The 18,557-nt window shown below is 29.4% G+C and overlaps 2 protein-coding genes across 2 annotated transcripts; both read left to right on the top strand.

Moving 5' to 3' along the window:
• The first annotated feature begins 8,929 nt into the window (after nucleotides 1-8,929).
• Nucleotides 8,930-9,232, top strand: LOC126675403 (auxin-responsive protein SAUR64-like). The gene has a single exon (XM_050370044.1). It carries the CDS (start codon nucleotides 8,930-8,932, stop codon nucleotides 9,230-9,232), a length of 303 nt encoding a protein of 100 aa, XP_050226001.1.
• Nucleotides 9,233-9,719: 487 nt separating this feature from the next.
• LOC126664800 (carboxypeptidase SOL1) lies at nucleotides 9,720-17,022 on the top strand. The gene is made up of 15 exons (XM_050357355.2): nucleotides 9,720-9,984; nucleotides 10,074-10,152; nucleotides 10,236-10,331; nucleotides 10,469-10,499; nucleotides 10,586-10,642; nucleotides 11,017-11,112; nucleotides 11,788-11,910; nucleotides 12,565-12,669; nucleotides 13,357-13,403; nucleotides 14,377-14,502; nucleotides 14,661-14,763; nucleotides 14,891-14,953; nucleotides 15,350-15,433; nucleotides 15,802-15,865; nucleotides 16,623-17,022. The coding sequence occupies exons 1-15, from the start codon at nucleotides 9,885-9,887 to the stop codon at nucleotides 16,916-16,918; spliced, it is 1,470 nt and encodes a 489-aa protein (XP_050213312.1). The 5' UTR covers nucleotides 9,720-9,884; the 3' UTR covers nucleotides 16,919-17,022.
• Nucleotides 17,023-18,557: the final 1,535 nt, after the last annotated feature.

The following is an 18,557-nucleotide window of genomic DNA, read 5'->3' as shown; positions in this document are numbered from 1 at the left end:
ATTAATATTATATTTTAAAGTAAAACTAACTAATTTATTTTTTGAAATTTAAATTTGATCCTTTGAGATTTGAAGTAGAGAGTGGAAATGGCTTTCTACATGTGGAGAGCCATTTTCACTTTCTTCTCTAAATTTATAAAATAGAGAGTCTATTGGAGGTTTAAATTATTGTCAAACTCTCTAAATTAAATAGTTTGGCAATTTGATGTGTTGTCTTAAATTATAAGAACAAATACTTATATAACCCTCTTAATTAATAAATGTATTATAAATTGACTCATAAATTCATTTATGAAGAATGGTTATATTTGTAACATAATAATTAAAGTTATATTGAAATCTTAAATGGACAAATAAATAGAAACAAATACATTTTGTTAAATGGACAACTAAATAAAAACGGAGGGAGTATTATTGAAACACAAAAAAATTATTTTCCAAAACAAACACAACTAGGTGTATAGGAGTGGAGAAGCTCCCGTGTACATAGATGTGCTATGTTATATTTTCAACATATCTGTAAAAATTGCGATATAAACTTTTTTAATTATTATTTACATTTTAATTATTAAAAAATTATATGGCAATGTATCATTGAATTCCACAAATGATATGACGCAATAGTTGTATAATGTTTAAAAGAGAAAATAAAATTGAGCCATCTTTCATAAATTAAGTATATTTTGATTAGTTTGGTCAGTTATTTTTTAAAATTCGGTAGATTATTCCTAATTTTTATCAAAAGAGGCATTTTTAGTTTATATTACAGAGAATTTATTTAATTTATAAAAAAATGATATGATAGAGAGAATGACCGTCACCCATCCCCTATACCTTTGCCCTCGAATGGAAGCATGCACTGATAGTTAAAGTTTTAGATGCTCATATATCATTTTCGGATTAAATGCTAAACATATGACTCGGAATGTAACTTGTTGATTTATATATTAATTAAATTTATTATAATTGATGGATTATGAGCTCCACGACGGTCTGGACTTACAAAACAAAAAAGATTGTTGATAGGACGGTGATTGTCCGATTAGCTCTTCGATGCTCAAGTCGGTGTTGAGTTTAAGGAACAATAATTGTATTGACTATGGTTGTGTGTAGACATGGTAGAACTCCAATAGAAAAGTGATTTCTTTTAAAAAAATTGCATTTAAATAGAAAAGTGATTACTATTTAGCGTATTTTTCGTTTGTGGATGATTTTTATCTAGGATGGGTCCTAAATAGAGTTATCTTCATGTATTGGAGTTTGGCTTCGAATAGCATGGTTGTCAAAACCGAACCGAACTGGCCGGTTCGATCAAAAAATCCGCAAATAAATCAGATCAGTGGTTCGAGTTGCTCTAAAACCCGTCCAATACAAAACCCGCGGTTTTTTTCTAAGGCGTCGGATAACCGTTAAACTGGAGCAATTAACTGGCCAAATAACCATGATATCCGGTTCGGTTCAATCAACAACAAAGAAAGCGACATTCTCCTTATCATGAAGTAAATGGCATTGTTGGGATTTGAATTTTAATTCCATGATATTTAATGAAAGTATTTAAGACCGCTAGACTATATTGGATTTTATGTATATGTTCCTTATTTTTTTAATATATATATATATATATATATATATATATATATATATGATTATTAAAAGTTATATTTTCCATATACATATATTCTTATAACATGGGTTTAGTTCTGGTTAAACTCTGATTGAACCCCGGTTGAACTTTAAATCCGTAACTCATTAATCTATTGGGTTTCTCATCGGGCCAGGTTTGACAACATTGCCGAATAGAATATTAATTTTAGCTTATCTAAAGATATTAATCTTCTATAATCTTTCTTAATTATCGATGTTGTAATTGACTTTGGACTCGATGTCTAACTGAGATCCGTGTCCAGATTTTGGTATTTTTTAATTGTCAAATCCTGACCTTTAGACGAATCCGTATGAACTTCGTTCTTAAACCAGCGAATCTCGTTGGATTAGCTTTGCCGATATAGTTGGTGTTAATATTCTCTTTAACTTGTTGTTCTTTAACGAATCCTAAGGTGGGTTCCGATTGACAAATCCTCTTAGAACTCCACTTATCGTTATTATATGGAAAAAAATATTTTAAAGGTCGTAATTATAGAAATTTAAAATTTAAATTTGGCAATTTATAAATTAAGGTATAAACAATATAAAATCTTGGGGAGTAAGTGGTTTCAAGAGTGGAAATATAATAATCGGGCAGTTGTTTCCAAATAAAGAGCACTTTCATTAAAAATTCGGCCATATTAAAAAAATGCCAATTTGACTCTCGTAAAAAAAGGCCAATTTGACTTCATAAAAGGGAAACAAAATTATTTTTTTGTTAGTTACCAATGAAATAAAGTCAATTTAAAAAGTATTTATAAATGCTAATGCTTTGACTTCTTAGAATGATTGAACACTTCAGTTTATTAAGTGGAACATACACGCAATTGCAATTGCAATTTCATAATGTAACTAGTTATAATTTTGTTAAGTGGAGTACCTGTTTATTCAATTTACTATATCAAAATAAATGATTTTGTAATTTATTGACTTGCTAGTCGGAGTAAAAAAATATTCTCTCCGATACATAATATTTGTCGTATTTGAAATTTTTTTTGGTGCATAATATTTGTCACATTAGAGTTTCTAGAAAGCAATAATTGCTAATTTTTCAAATTTATCCTTAGCAATAAATAACTTAATAAGGATAATATAACTAGTTAAATATAAAATTAGTGTTAATTAATGTAGATAATTTAGTAAAAGTATATACAAATTAAAACACATTTATTAATCTCTTAATTTATGTGAAATGGCCAAATGTAACAAATATTATGGACCGTAAGGAGTACAAATTAAGAAAAAGGTAATGATGAACAAAAGTTTGATAATAATTGTCGGCTAAAATTGATATTTATAAATTTTATTTTTCCAGTCATTACATAACTAAAGTTTTACTTGGTTCAAAATTTTATATTTTTTAGAAAATATAAATTATTAAAAAAACTAATATACATTAGATAATTTTTTTTACTTACTAATATTAAAAAAACTATATTTTATTTTGAATTAATAAAACTTTAAAGATAATAAAATATTCAATGGCAAAAATAATTAAATTTAGAGACACGACTGTATTTTATATCATTTTAATTATAAAAATAGAATTTAATTAAACTTTTGTAAGAATGTCATTCTTTCGATTTAAATACCATCAAGTTTTAAAAATAAAATATAAATAAATAAATATTATTTTTTAAAATATTATACTTCATCAAAAAACTTATCTGCAATCAAGCGAAATCTAAATTATTAACGGTGTAATTTTTTTATTAGAAAATAAAGTCTACATATTTATATAATTGAGAGGATTAGAAGATACTTCTCATTAAGTCTCAAATTTAATAAACTACTTACTTATTTATCTATCTTTTATAATATAAATTATTAACGATAGATGATTCTCTCAACACTCAAGTTTTCAATTTAAGAAAACTATCTAAAATATCTATAATACATCACACAAATTTGCAAGTTGAATAATATTTATTTATTTATTATAATAAATAAATAATATTATTTAATATATAATTCTTTTGAAAATTTAATTTAAATAAATGGCCTATAATATCTTTAATGTATTCTCATGAGTTTTCGAGTTGAATTAAACCTTTATACTGAAAAATTATTATTAGTAGATAATTTTTATATTTTAAAATTTAAATAGACTATATATAACATCTCTCATTTAAACCTAAATAAGGTACTAATTAAATTTGTATTTCTAACTTTTTAATTCTAGTATTATTATTACTATAGATTTTTAGTAGTTTTAATTTTTATAGATTATTCAATTAACATTTTTATGAGTTTCAAATTTATATAGGTTATTATTTAAATTTTTTATTATAAAATTTAGGACTAAATGAAAATTAAATCACAAACTTTAATGTTCTTGCAATTATAGCACGAACTTTAAAATTTGAAAAAATCAGTCACTAACTTTTATTTTTTTACAAATTAGAAAGTTGAGCTATTTTTTATTAAAAAAAATACTTACTTGGATACTATAATATACATTCACGTTAGCGCATTTTTTAATCCATGATTAGTTAATGTTTTAATTTGCCAAGAAATTAAAGTTGGAACTGATTTTATCAAGTTTTAAAGTTCATTTTGTAACTGCAAAACACGCTAAAATTTATGATTATGTTTACAATTAACCTTAAAATTATTATTAAGAAATCATGTTTATGATTTTCAATTTATATACACTATTTAATTTGATTTATTTATAAACATGTTATTTACAAATTAATCTCATATATTTTTTTTATTCATTTAAATATTTTTACTTTAATGTATTTATTAAAATTTATTATTTAAAAAATATAATTATAATTTATTTAAATTCATAAGTGATCTACAAATTCTAAATTTTTAATTTATAAGCTTATTATTAAATTAATTTAAACTAATTAATTGATGTAATTTATAAACTTGATCAAATTGAAATTAAATTATATATGATTTGAAATTTAAAAAATATTATCTAGGATGTCGTGCTGGCAAGCAGAGATTCAGATATATTAATAATAACTAACGAGTTAGATAAAAGTTGATAAAACATATTCACTTTTTAATAAATTTGCTCTCTTTTTTCTAAAGAAAAATTCTTTTCATTTTCATCTTTTTGAGGATGGAATGCTATTTTTTCGTGCTTAGTTGGAAAATCATCTTCTTTCCACCCATACTACAATTTATTTTAAATCTCTATTATTTGATTCAATAAGTCTTTGCTATGAAAGTTTATTTTTAAATTTGAGTTTTTTTTTTAAATTTTGATTGAATAAAACTTTATGGTTTTTTCTTCTCCGATGGTTCAATTGTTAAATATTTTAAGAATCTTTAATATTTGTTTGCGCTTTAAATTTAAGTTTTTATAGATCTAAAAGATTGAAAATTTTTTAGATCTATCTTTTTTAAGAATTTCATTGAAGATAAAGATACAAAAAATAATAGATTTCAACGGATCGATCAGAGACTTTAATAAATATACCCCCGTTCAACGGAACTTTATTCATTTTGTGTTAGTTCTATGAGATTTATACTTAGGTTTTTTTACTTTCGATTGTTTTTTATTTGTATTTTGAATTGTGGTTTATTTTTTTAGTATTAATTCAAAAAGATTATATGCTTATTATATGACGCTCATCATTTATACTTTAATATTCGTAATGAATTTTAACTTACAACGAGTTAGATGAAAGTTACACCCCCATTTTTTTTTTCATTTCCTATAGCTTCGCATCTTATAAGCACAAACAGAATATCCTAAGTGGACCCCGCTTATTATCATGTTAAAAAACACAACAACGGTCATCTACACTGCCCAAAAAGTTCATCAAACCGTCGTATAGGGGACACGTGGTGAGCTTCAGTGAAGAAAAAATCACGGGCAAGAGATGGCGGGCAAAGATGCTCATAAATATCTAGTCGAAGGCGCCTGCCTTTGAGTTTTAGATATTTGTGCGTTTATCTTTTTCTGTTTTGTAAATTTTATTTAAAACAAAAATGATAATAATAAAAATGAAAAGGAGAAAGTAGGCGACGTGTACCCAATAAGAGAGGAGGTATAGATCTAATGGAAGAAATTATTTGAAAATACACGTGGCGGAATATGGTGCTAGGAATATATATTATACATATCTTTATGATTTTGATCTAATCTTTACAAACACACCCGCCCACTTGGTCTTTACAGCATATCACCTACTGTGTTCTCCACTACATTTTTTTTATTTTCTTTCTAATCATCACCGTAATCATGGTTAATTTGCTATGTTTGTTACATACATACCATGACAACATAACATACTTACATGGAAAAACATACATTTAGGTCCCTCGACTTGATATTGTATTTAAAATGTATTCTTTTTATGAATTATTTTATCATGTCTAGACCGTATCATTGGCTGAATAATCGTTTGGCTCGTTCCAATCCGACATGCTTAGACTAAAATTCGATATTATTTTGTATACCAAATCCAGTTCGAATATAAATTCACATTGAATTCATTTTTTATATGTAAATTTTTGTGATTAATTAAATTTTATTGCATGACACTTGAATTAAATAGTAAAGGCTAGGCTCGAATCGAGCACATGCAAAACTTGAACCTAATTTAAAATGAATAAAGGATTAAAAATCCCATTGAACATGACACGAAGTATTAAATACACCCAAATTTACAAAAGTGGATCAAAATCGCCCACAATTTGAAAAAACATATCAACAACCTTCCTAAAAGAGTGAGATTACCACCGACACCAACGCCATAACATTTTTGCAGGGAATTTTATTTTTATTTTTAGAGTAGCTTTATACTGAATTTTACCTTCTACCTTTCATTAGTCATCTGAAAAAAAATCTATGAAAAAACAATTACATAGGATAAAACATAAAAAAATGTTTTTATATTTTTTGTATGAAATAAAATGGAAAACAGGAAGTATAGTTATTAAAAAAAAATCAATGAATATGAAAAAGGAATACAGTCGACTCTCTGACAATTAATACACATGGTGGATCAAAAATTTATTAATTATTAGAATTATTAATTTATTAAATTTATATAAAAAAAATTATAAAAGATATCTTAAAGCATCTACGTTAATAGACCTAATATTAATATTATATTATAAAAAAACTAACTAAATACACTTTACAATCACTCAATTTAAAAGAAATAAATTTATATTCAATTTAAGAAATATCTATTGATATCAAACTAAAAAATAATTACTAAGAAGTTGTATTCACAAAGTAAAATAATTTTTTTTTTATACTAGAGATACTTTACTTATTTTAATTTTTTTATCTAATAACTTCTTTTAAAATTTCTCAAAAGAATAAAAAAATCATAATTTGAGGTATTTTAACTTACACTTTATGAATTAAGGTTAGTATTACCTCAAATAAATCATCAATTGTTATATATTTCTTTAAAAAAATCTCTCTAATAATTAATATTCATGTAGAATATATTTTAAATTTTATTAATTATTAAATAATAAAATGATTAATTATCCGACGTGGAACGAAGTTGGTTCTCTTAGTTTTCTATTAATTATTAGAATTATTAACTTATAGAATAGTATTAACTATTAAAGGGTCGACTGTATATTTTTTTAAAACTTTTATGATATCAATAGATACAAAATTTAATCAATTAATTCGATCACTAGCCCATCATGTTGATCGGTTAAATGTCATTATAATTAAAGACAAGTTTTAATCAGTGATTATGATTTGAACAATTTTAATAAGAACATTCCAGAATAAGCACAAGGATGATAAAGTAAAGAAGAGTAAAAAGTCGGTTAAGCACTCACAATAAAATACTAGTATTAAACCTCATTGGCTAATCACGAATTTGTCGGTGTATAGTTGTAAAGCTAGATTATTAAATTAACAATTTACTAAGACAAAAACTAAGAACTCATTATTTAAATCCTCCATCACCAAATATTCAAGGTATGTGTTCCTTGCTTAACTCTACACGTGTCACCTTCTGTTGTCATAGGTGGGTTTCATACTATGACTCTTGTCTTAGATCGGTGATTATGTTGTTTTGAACAAGAGACTGGACGGCTGGATGATAATTACATGTTTCGCTATTTTACTACTATTTGGTTCATCTGTCCTTAAACTGCCGCTTACTGGAGTTTGAGAACATGTACTCTGATAATTGGGCTCATGTAAAAAATTTGGTTTGATTTGACTATTTAACTATTTTGATTTATTCAATTTGGTTTTATTTAGTTATTGATTAAAATTTGATTCAGTTACATCAAAATAAATACTTTTTTCAACTTTTTTACCAATTTAATTTAAATAACTATATAATATAGCCTGTTTAGGTCTTGTTAACTGAAAAAAAGACTGAATTAAGCTACCAATTCTGTTAGTTTGGCATGTATACTTTCATAAAATTTAGTCTTTCAATCCGTTTTGTCAATTTTAAAGTTGATTTTTGGTTCAATGTCAAAATCAAATGCAGCTGCTGGGAAAGTGACATAATTTGGGTAATACACAAGAGTTGGAGAATATCTCTAATTCCTATAATTTAGACTCATTTATAGCTATGTCTCTTGCAATGTTATAAAGGCCATGTTTTACGCACTGATGCCAAAATCTGCTCATTGTTAAAGTAAAATGTTGAAAATGAAAGTTTTTGGACATTTTTTCATTAGTGCATCAAGAGGTTGTGGGTTCGAACCACGCCTCCGTAACTAATAACTAACAGCAGAGACTCAAAAGAGTCGATAACCATCTTTGATAAAAAAAATGATTTTTATTTTTATTTTTATCATCTCTCTATTTCTGGGGCCATTTTAGTAAAGTTGGTCTAGATTAGGGACCTAATCCACCAAATTTATAAGTTATTTATAATTGATTCAAAAAAATACTCGAAATCAATTGGATGTATCAATTAAGTTCCAATCGAACTACTTGAGAAGATGTACTTAGATGATTGAGGTGAATCGAGTTCAATTCTCATTTGCGTTGTTGAGTTTGAACTCTTTAAATAAAATAAGACCGAATTTGAATCGAGTTTTAAAACTTAAATGTTTTAAAGCGAGTTGCATTCGAAGTCCCCTAGATTACATTCTTTTGTAGGGAAGCAAATTAAATATATCCTTTTCTTTGGTGCTTAGCAAATCTACTATAGTACAAGATTGTACTTTTAAATCATATTTTCAGTCATATATATGCCTTGCAATTCACATTGTTATCAGCTAAATCTCTTGTTTTATTGAGTGTACTCAACATTATAAACACAAGCTTCTTCTTCCTGAATCCTATAGCCATAAAAAAGTTGGTTTCATTTTCTTTAGAATGATTGGTTCAGAAAGAAAAAGGAAGAGAATTTCATTGGTTGCTGATAAGGGTCATTTTGTAGTGTACACAGCTGATCAAAGCCGATTCGTAGTTCCATTGAAGTATCTTAAAAGTCAAGTGTTTAGAGAGCTGTTGGAACTAGCTAAACAAGAATATGGATTACCCAGAAATGGACCAATTACAGTGCCTTGTGAAGCACTTTGCATGGAGAATATGATAATGTTGATTCAAGATTGCGGTTCTGCTACAAATCTTGAGACATCTTTGTGCAAGCCAACTGCTGGATCCCGCTGCTTTTAATTGCTTATACATATATGTCTGTATGTGTTATCTGAATCTGAATTGATTAGATTAGATTATTGGAATGCTGATTACGTTATTTAAATGCTGAGTGTTGACTACGAGATGGGGATCAAATTGGCCTGAAACTATGAGATATGGGCTATTTATGGAAAACCAAATCTTGTTGCCAAAATTGCTTTCTGCAAATGCAAATAATTGAGTGTGGATTTGCACATTTTCCTTTGATGGAGTACTAGATAAATTGTTACATCATCATGATATTTGTATCACTTTAAGTATTTAACATACAAAATTAAATTCTAACGATTTTAAACCATTTTTCTTAAAACAAATATTTATAATAATTGTTTCAATATTTCTGTAGAGAACTAAAATGATTGGTAAATACCTATAAATGAAAGCCCAATATGTAGCCCGAAAAAGCCTCTAATCAGAAGCCCAAGTCCATATGTATTCCCTCCCATTGTGTTGCTTCCGTCAGGCCAAAAGTGCCGATCAACGGTGCGATCTTCCATCTTTCACTTTTCAACATTCTGTCGACGTCCCCATTACAGACACCTGAAAATAAATCCATAGAATTCAAACACCAACACAATGATCACCTGAAACAACCTCTCAAATTGTAAATGTAATCTAACACCAAATAAAAATGAAGCTTTCAATTTGTATCCTCTTTTTCTCCCTCTATTTCTTCTCTCTGCTTCCCTTCTCCATTTCTAGAGGTGCCGAACTCGCCTCTCTTCCTCCGGGTACATCCTTTTCTAATTCTAATTTTTAATTCTAATTCGTTGACTTTTTTCAGCTTCTTTGACTTTATATGCTTATTTGATCTCAACAGGTTTGATCAATGGTAATACTACTGATTATGATGTTTCCTGGAGGCGGTTTTTAGCTGACGATAATCAATCTCCAAACAGGTAATCTAATATAAACACTCTTTTTTTTTTTTACTTTTTGATTCTCAAATTTGTCTCTCAATGCCTATTGTTTGTGTTTACAGTGTTGATAAGGGACGTGGGTATTTAACCAACTCTGATCTTGAGAAGGTTGTGAAGGAATTCGGTAAAAGATGCAGTAATATTTCTAGGATTTATAGGTGATTACTACTAAATTCACTGCTTTGTTCTCGTTTTATTGTGTTTTCATGTCGTTTTTTTCATGCTGACTTGTTAATTTTCTTAATTTTATTTCTCTCTTTGAGGGATTTTCTTGGATTTGGGATGAATATATCAGTATCGGAAAGAGTGTGAATGGCATTCCGCTGGTAATGCTTTAACACTCGTGTTAGCTTCATCAATTATGTAGTTTTATTTTTCTAGTTTTAAAGATTTTTCGCTATTGTTTTCTTAGTGGGTTATTGAGATCTCTGATAAGCCTGGAGAGGAAGAGCCTGAACCTGCATTCAAGGTAAATGAATGATACACCCCGTCTCGCTCGTCAAAATATGTTGTAACTTCCAGTAATCCATTTTATGCTGTTTATAATAATGAATCATCCATTTGCAGTAATATTATCTGTTCTCTTCTCTGCATCTAAAATGAACAGAAGCTTGATAAGGATATTTTCTGTTTTTGTAGTTTAAGAACTTGCCTGATAACTAATCATTTCTTCCTGTTATATGTTTGTTAACCAATTGAGGATGTTATTTTTTTGTTAGATCTAGAGATTGAAGTTCCTTTTTATTTGGAAGTGCATTTTCTTTTTTGGATTCTTTTGATGTCACTACATTTTCCCTCCTAATATTGATTTTGAGTTGTTTAATATTTAATCACTTTATGCAGTATATTGGAAATGTGCATGGAGATGAACCTGTAGGTCGTGAACTTTTGATCCGTCTTGCTAACTGGATTTGTGATAACCATGTGAAGGATCCGTTGGTATTTTCCTCTTCATCTTACTTTGTACAACCATTCAATTTGTGATGCTGCCAATGAATTTGTTTCATATTTATAAATAGTATTGGCATGATTGTTTGGTTTATACTTGTCATTTATAAACTCTTTATTTCTTGGATACTTGGTTATTTCATGATGTTCTTTTTAAAATACTCATATTTGCTGTACACAATAGTTGAACTAGAACTTTTGCAACTGCCATCTACGCTTTCATCTTCTCCTTTGCACCTATGACTCTTCCATTACAAAAATTCATCTTCTAGCTATGTTAATGTATTTTTCTCGTGCCAAATGAAGTTAAATTTAGTACCATCAAATAAGCCTATTTAGATCTTGCAACATACGTTGTCCATATGTCTGTCCATGCATATTTACATTTCAAAATCTTTTTCCGTAACCCCTTTTTCTTTGCTTCAGTAAATTAAGAAATTTTATTTCTTCTTTAGATGATATATTTTTGTACGCATTTGATATCACTGACCTGTAAACATTCATTTTTAATATCATCCTTTTATCTGATTCTTCTGTAAAATTAAATTTAATAATAGACTTTTCTTGAGTGTCTAATTTTATGAATATGTATTAATTTTAGCTGGTAGTGTATATCTTTCACTTAAATAAGTAATTTTCTTGAAATCTTGATTCATTTCCCCATAGGTCCGAATGATAGTAGAAAGTGTTCACCTTCATATTCTTCCATCAATGAATCCTGATGGATTTTCATTGAGGAGACGTGGCAATGCAAACAATGTCGATCTAAATCGAGATTTTCCTGACCAGGTTTGTCCTTTTCTTGTAGCTTGCATTATAGAATCAATGAGATAATCTAAACTTCCAGGACTTACTATAGCATGTGTATCTTATTGAAATGTGAGTCACAATCTTAGTGAAAGTAAAATTGTGGAGCACTTAATTTATGTTCTGGATATATCATTGTTTGAGGAATTCAAATTTTTAGTATTTTCATGGAAATTCTTTGCTTGCACCTGTATAAAACAAACAAAAAGGTAGATAGGGAAGGGGGAAAAAATGGAGGAAGTAGTGTAAGATTCACTGTGCCACTGAATATTTGTGAGGAACCTACTGTATATTGTAGTTTCAATAGGATTTCATTTGGAAGAGTTTTGGGATCCATCCTACCTTTTAAGAAAGATTGCATTTCATAATTAAAACCCAAATGGATTACCATGATATTATCCTCTAGAAATTATCTTATCTGCTCAAAATGTTAGAAAGAATTAAGTAATTTAGTTTAGATTCAATATTTTACAAATTCGATTCCCATGCAAAGGGATGTTTCATTGAAGTATTCTGCATGATACACTGTTTGAACTTGTGGTCAGATCTCATTGGTAGACTTGATTGATTTTAGTATTACGCCTTTCTTGAAGTCTGATGTTAAATCAATATTGACTACCACAAATAAATTGCCAGTTCTTTCTCATGAATAACAACGTAGACGTGCGTCAACCTGAAACAAAAGCAATTATGAACTGGTTGAGAGAGATACATTTCACAGCATCTGCCACTTTGCATGGGGTAAGACTACATCTTCTCTCATGCTACCACTTGGTAAAGTGTACGATCTTGTCTCAAACCTTGCTTCTTCTTTTAATACTATCAGTTAATCTCTGCCGTACAATTTGTTTAGGAGACTTTACTGTTTCTTTGACTTTTAATGTCTATCAGGTTAAGAGATAAAACTTTTCCTTTGTAGATTGCATAACAAAAGTCTGTAAAAGTCTTAGGTTCTGGTAATTTTTGATGTGGTTTTAAAACAGGTGTTTTTGACTTGCAACCAGTGAGATGGATAGCTTTCCACTGTGTCTAAATGTTTTCTCATGTTTCCTCAAATTCTTTAGTTGAGGATCCTAATCTTCCTATTTTAATTAATTCTATTCTCTCTTTTATCAACACATTCTTTTTTAGTGAGAAAAGCAACTAAACCAACAGAAACAGCAAACTTGTATGTAAATAATTTCGCATTTACTCATCCTCAAACAAGACATGCCCCAAAAGTGATGGAATTGCTTGAGTAAAATCCTTTTTTTTCTGTGTTCTTTCTTGATTTACTTCTGCTTGCTTCTTCTATTTTAGGTCATATCAACCAATTCGGAAAATGTGATCTATGTTTATTCTCTGGGCTTTCACACATTTTGATAGTTTGTTCATTAATTAGTGTATGGATGTGGCTACTTCCAAATGATACCTATTTGTATATTACAGGGTGCACTTGTTGCAAATTATCCATGGGATGGTACAGAGGATAAACGGTAATAATCTGTATTTATGACATGCCTTCAAATCCATTGCACATATTGGTTCTTGAATTTTCTTTTTGTGTCGATTGTAAGTCCTTGTATTAATAAAAGTCAAAAGCAACTTTATTGAAGGACAGTAAGTTTTCTTGGGTCCTTTTGACATTTTATGATGATGTTTTTTTACTGGTACGGTCTAGATTTCTCTCTTTTGTGGGACATTGGAACTCGAGCATAAATCTAGGCTTATCCGGAACCCCTTATATTTATATTATTGCTCTTTTTATATTTATTAAATTTGGCATCAAATACTTCTCTATTTGATGGCTTATTGGTTCATTGACACTTTATGGCGGGGTGGACTAGGTGTAGCCAAGAACTTCCACAAGATTTAAGATTTTTTTAAGAAAATTGGTATTATAGCCCCTTTAAATTTGTTCATATTTTCAGTTGGCCTCCCCTGTAGCTGCAAAACTCCACTCTTATGTCAGTCTATTTCAAGTTTAGCCATTGTATTTATTACAACCCACTCTCATCCTAGTCTATTTCAACTTTTACCCCCCTTCCACGGCTTACTACATGTAGCATTATATACCACTGGCACAATTAGGCTTTCAAGCAACTATTTCCTTGTGAAGTTCTTTGTCTGTATTTCAGGATTACTATAGTATATCTGTATATGTATGCTGTGGTTTTATATCATTTTTTAAGATGCAAGAGCTGAGCTAACCATATCATTTTTTTATATACTAAATGCTTTTGGATCCGTGGTGCTTTTGTGATAAGTAAAGAACTTGTATCTTCCTAAATTCTAGGTCATGCTTCTCAGGCATTGCTTTATTGTTGCATATTTCATTGTTGCTGTTTTCTCTTTGCTATGGATAGCAGGCTGTGATTGTATGATACTGGGAAGCTATTAGTTTGTTCATTTATGCCTTGAAGAGGGCTTTCCTTTCGTGGACTAAGCTTTTTCATGAACAAATTTCAGGAAATATTACTATTCATGTCCTGATGATGACACATTTCGATTCATGGCAAGCATATACAGCAATTCTCATCATAACATGTCTTTGAGCAAAGAATTTCCTGGGGGAATTACAAATGGAGCATCTTGGTATGAAAATTCTGACCTATCTTGTATTTAGAATAAAATACCTTGTACATTTCTTGGAAGATTGTTTAAGGCTGCTTAATTTGTTCTCCTTAAAGTGCCACTTTTTTCGATTTTCTTCTTTTTTCTATCAGCCATTTCTAAATCAACGGTGGCTATAGGTATCCAATTTATGGTGGAATGCAAGACTGGAACTATATACATGCTGGCTGTTTTGAATTGACCTTAGAGGTCAGTGACATCAAATGGCCTAACGCCGATGAGGTCTGGATTTCTTTTAAGCTGTATTTCTCAAAATTATCAATACATCTCCTTGTCCATGTGTTCTCTATTTCATGTCAATCTTGTAACTGTTCTGTTGATCAATTATTTTTGTGTGTGTTTATGGCAGCTTCCTATACTTTGGGAGTACAACAAGATGAGTTTACTAAACCTTGTTGCTAGTCTTGTCAAGGTAGGATACACGTTAAAACTAATTAATAGGCAACTCTTTTGGCTTCATTATGATCATCTGAGCTTCTAAGATTATTTAACATATGAGAACCCTTGTTCTACTTGATGCTCTGCTTTTCTTTCCATAGATTTAGATCACTTGTGAGACTATTACTAACTCATGCTACCCTTCTCTTATCACAAATTTTATTGTTTTGCGAAAGAAGGTATAGTTTTAGATTATTAATGAGAGCTGAGATTTATTTCTATAACTTGCCTGCCAAAATATATTTCTACATGGTTGATTTTTGGGAAGGTTCGGCTCATTATTTATACAACTTATACTTGCAAAGATTTTCATTGATGTTCATTAGAGAATATCTAACATCATTTATCTATGCAACTTATGTTCTTGAAGACAGGAATACATGGACGTCTCTTTTCATCTGATAGAGGGAGGCCACTACCAGGCTCTATCATAATAAAGGGAATAAATTATACGGTATGTTACATGGGCTCTTATTTTGATAGGACTGTTCATATGTAATTATAGAAATTGACTATCTTGTATAGCATTCTATAGGGAATAGGTTTATATATTTGAATTGATTCTTCTCTCTCTTGGTATTGTTGTGACATTGACATGATAAATGACATTATTACACTTGACCTGTTTTCTTATTATATTTATTATTCAGTGCACTGCACATGGATGGAATATTAAATTCAATTCTGTGTATAGTTTCTAAAATGCGTCTTTTCTCCCGGACATGATCCTCTTTTACATGAGAAAGTTGTGTGCGCTGACTGCTGATGTAGTGCTTTGTTCCTAGCATATTTCTTAGCAGCTCCTTAACTGTTAACTGACAGGTTAAAGCTGGCAGAGGATTAGGTAATTACCATCGCTTGCTTACCCCCGGAGAAAGATATGAAGGTATTTTTATAGTTTGCTTTAATAATTAGTTATGGTTTCTTCTCTTGTGATGTGATCTTAGTATTTCTTGGAATTTTGAAGCAGTTTAGAGGATCTAGAAAGTTGTTAACATGGAAGATAAATTAGATCATACTGCTGATGAGTAGCCTGTATTGAGTGCCAGTTATTTAGTTGGATGGTGAGACACAAATACAGAGCTTAAGATTCATGACATTGACAGAATTAAAGGATGAGAAAATAAGTAATTAAAATGGATTGGGATCTCCCTTATGAAGTGAAAACTATTATATATGAAGCAACAGGCTACTCATCATATATGCTAAAACGTCTACATATTCATTATCATATATGTATGTACAATGTATTTTTCTGCATATTTGTTTTCTGATTCCAATAATTTTACTTGCCTGCTTGCTCACTTGTGCGAGTGGCATACCAAATTTCACTTAATTCAGAGCAGTCTCCTATACGTTTGTGTTGCTGCCGACATCTAGTTTGCAGTAGACGATTTTTTGATGCTGGAAATATGATTTTAGTTTCCTTGAAGAATTTCCGGAAGTCCTGATGATGTCCTTAGGTTTAAAATTGCATGTAGATTCCATTTAGCTTGGGTGTTGCATTTTGGTTATAAGTTTGAAATATTGTGCCGGTACAGAAGCTCGTTGTACTTCAGCTGTTTCTTAAGTAGTACTTCTGCCATCTCATATACAGTTTTATTTCCCTAGTTAGCTCTAATCGTTGTGTAAAATGTTCACAGTAACGGCCTCAATGCCTGGGTACAAGTCAAAAACCACATGCATCTCGTCGGGAGAAGCTGCCATGACTTTAGATTTTATTCTTGATCCAGATGTCACTTCTGAAGGGGCTCGAAATAGTATATACGAATGCAGTTGCAAGGCCAAGAGTGGACTTGAAGTTTTTGGGGAAGTTCACTTGGAACTGTATATTATTTTGATTATCGTCTTAGCATTTTTGTGCTTTTTATTAGTAAGGAGAATGAAACTTAACTTTTTAAATCATAGACAGATACCGAAAAAGTCAATTCAGGCATGAGGCATGGACTTTGAACTTGTATAAACCTTCCGCTAAAAAAAACTCGTAGAAACTTAAATTGTATACATCACACTAAAAATATACACTTTTTCGTCATTTGCTTATACACAGTGAAGCCTAGGAAGTATCCACATGTTTGAAATGATTGCGTGTATGTGTCTGGTACTTTTTCGGCTTCATATGCATCAAAACTTCAAGTTTAAACTACATTCTAACTTCAAGTTTAAGTGATTTTACAAGAACTTGAATTTGTTTATTTCGGCCCTTGATGGCAGCAAGAACATCAAATAAAAGCCACATCGAAAAGATTATTTCGCCGATTGATTGCTCTGCTTTTTAATTCTGTCAAAGTATCAACTGAAACAGATTCTTTAAATTTATTCAGGCAATTCAAGAAACTTAAACTTCTTTTCTTATCCTCCTCTATTCTTGAAATCTTATGGAGTGCATGAATCTTGATTTCTAGCACATGTTTTCGCTTACCATGTGCAGGCTTTAACTTAGTCATGGAGTTGTGTGATGGTGGTAAATAAATCAAACAAGGATTTTAAAAGATTGATCACAATCTTTTGGTTCTTCATCTTGTCCAGTCTGATTTCACATTTCATTTATCACAAGATTCACAGCATATACAAATCACTTTCTAAACAGCTTTACAGTTTATTTGGCAGTTCTTTTTAGCAGTGATGAAATGTCATCATTCATTAGAGCATCCCAATGGAGAGTTATTTTATATGTTAAATTTAGCAAGAAAAAGTAGTAAAAATGCTATAGTTAGCATAACATTTAATTTGTTTTCTAATACAAAAATGTCAAAAAAAGTGTTATAATTACTTATCATGATAATTTTCCATTATTTACTTGATAATTCTTTCAATATATTATCTTTTTTGATGTAATAATAAGCTTTTTAAAGAAATAATTAAGAGAATCGACGAAATATATAAAGATAAATTTTTTCATATAATTTTTATTATATTGACGTATGATCCACTTTTAAAAAAAATCAATCAATTAATAAAAAGAAGAAGCACAAAATTTAAAATGAAAAATAATAAAAAAAAAAGATTATATATTAGAATAATAAATGAAAAAAAATCATGATAAAATTGTAACTAATAATGAATTGCTATTTGATGCTATAATATAGCATATGCTATAGTTTAGTGTTAACTATAAAACAAAATAGCATATGTTAAATTTAGTATTAACTATAGTAATACATTGAAATTGGATTTTAGACTCAATATTAAATTAACATTAACATCTAATTCTAGCATTAAATTGGGAATGCTCTTAGGGACGTAGTTGAATATGGAGATTCAATAAAGATAATATGGAGAATTCTCACTACCTGCTCTATATCTCTAAACTCTCTAAAACTTTTGAGCTTACTTGCTATTGCTAGAGTGGAGGGGAACTCGCAAACCAATTTTTTGGTAAGGTAATGAATTCCGGTAATGTACGATTCTTTTTCATAATTTTGATATGCTATTTGGAGCTCGAATTTGGAAGTAAGGTAATAACCTCTCGTACTACTCAGAAGTTTCAGGTTTGATCCATTGACCAAATTTGCATTCGATCAAGACTGGTAAGTCTGATGGTACACACATTTTTCCATGTACCATTCCACTCTCGC

This window comes from Mercurialis annua, linkage group LG1-X, assembly GCF_937616625.2.
Source record: "Mercurialis annua linkage group LG1-X, ddMerAnnu1.2, whole genome shotgun sequence".
Lineage (NCBI taxonomy): Eukaryota > Viridiplantae > Streptophyta > Magnoliopsida > Malpighiales > Euphorbiaceae > Mercurialis > Mercurialis annua.
This window is presented reverse-complemented; position numbering and strand designations above follow the sequence as displayed.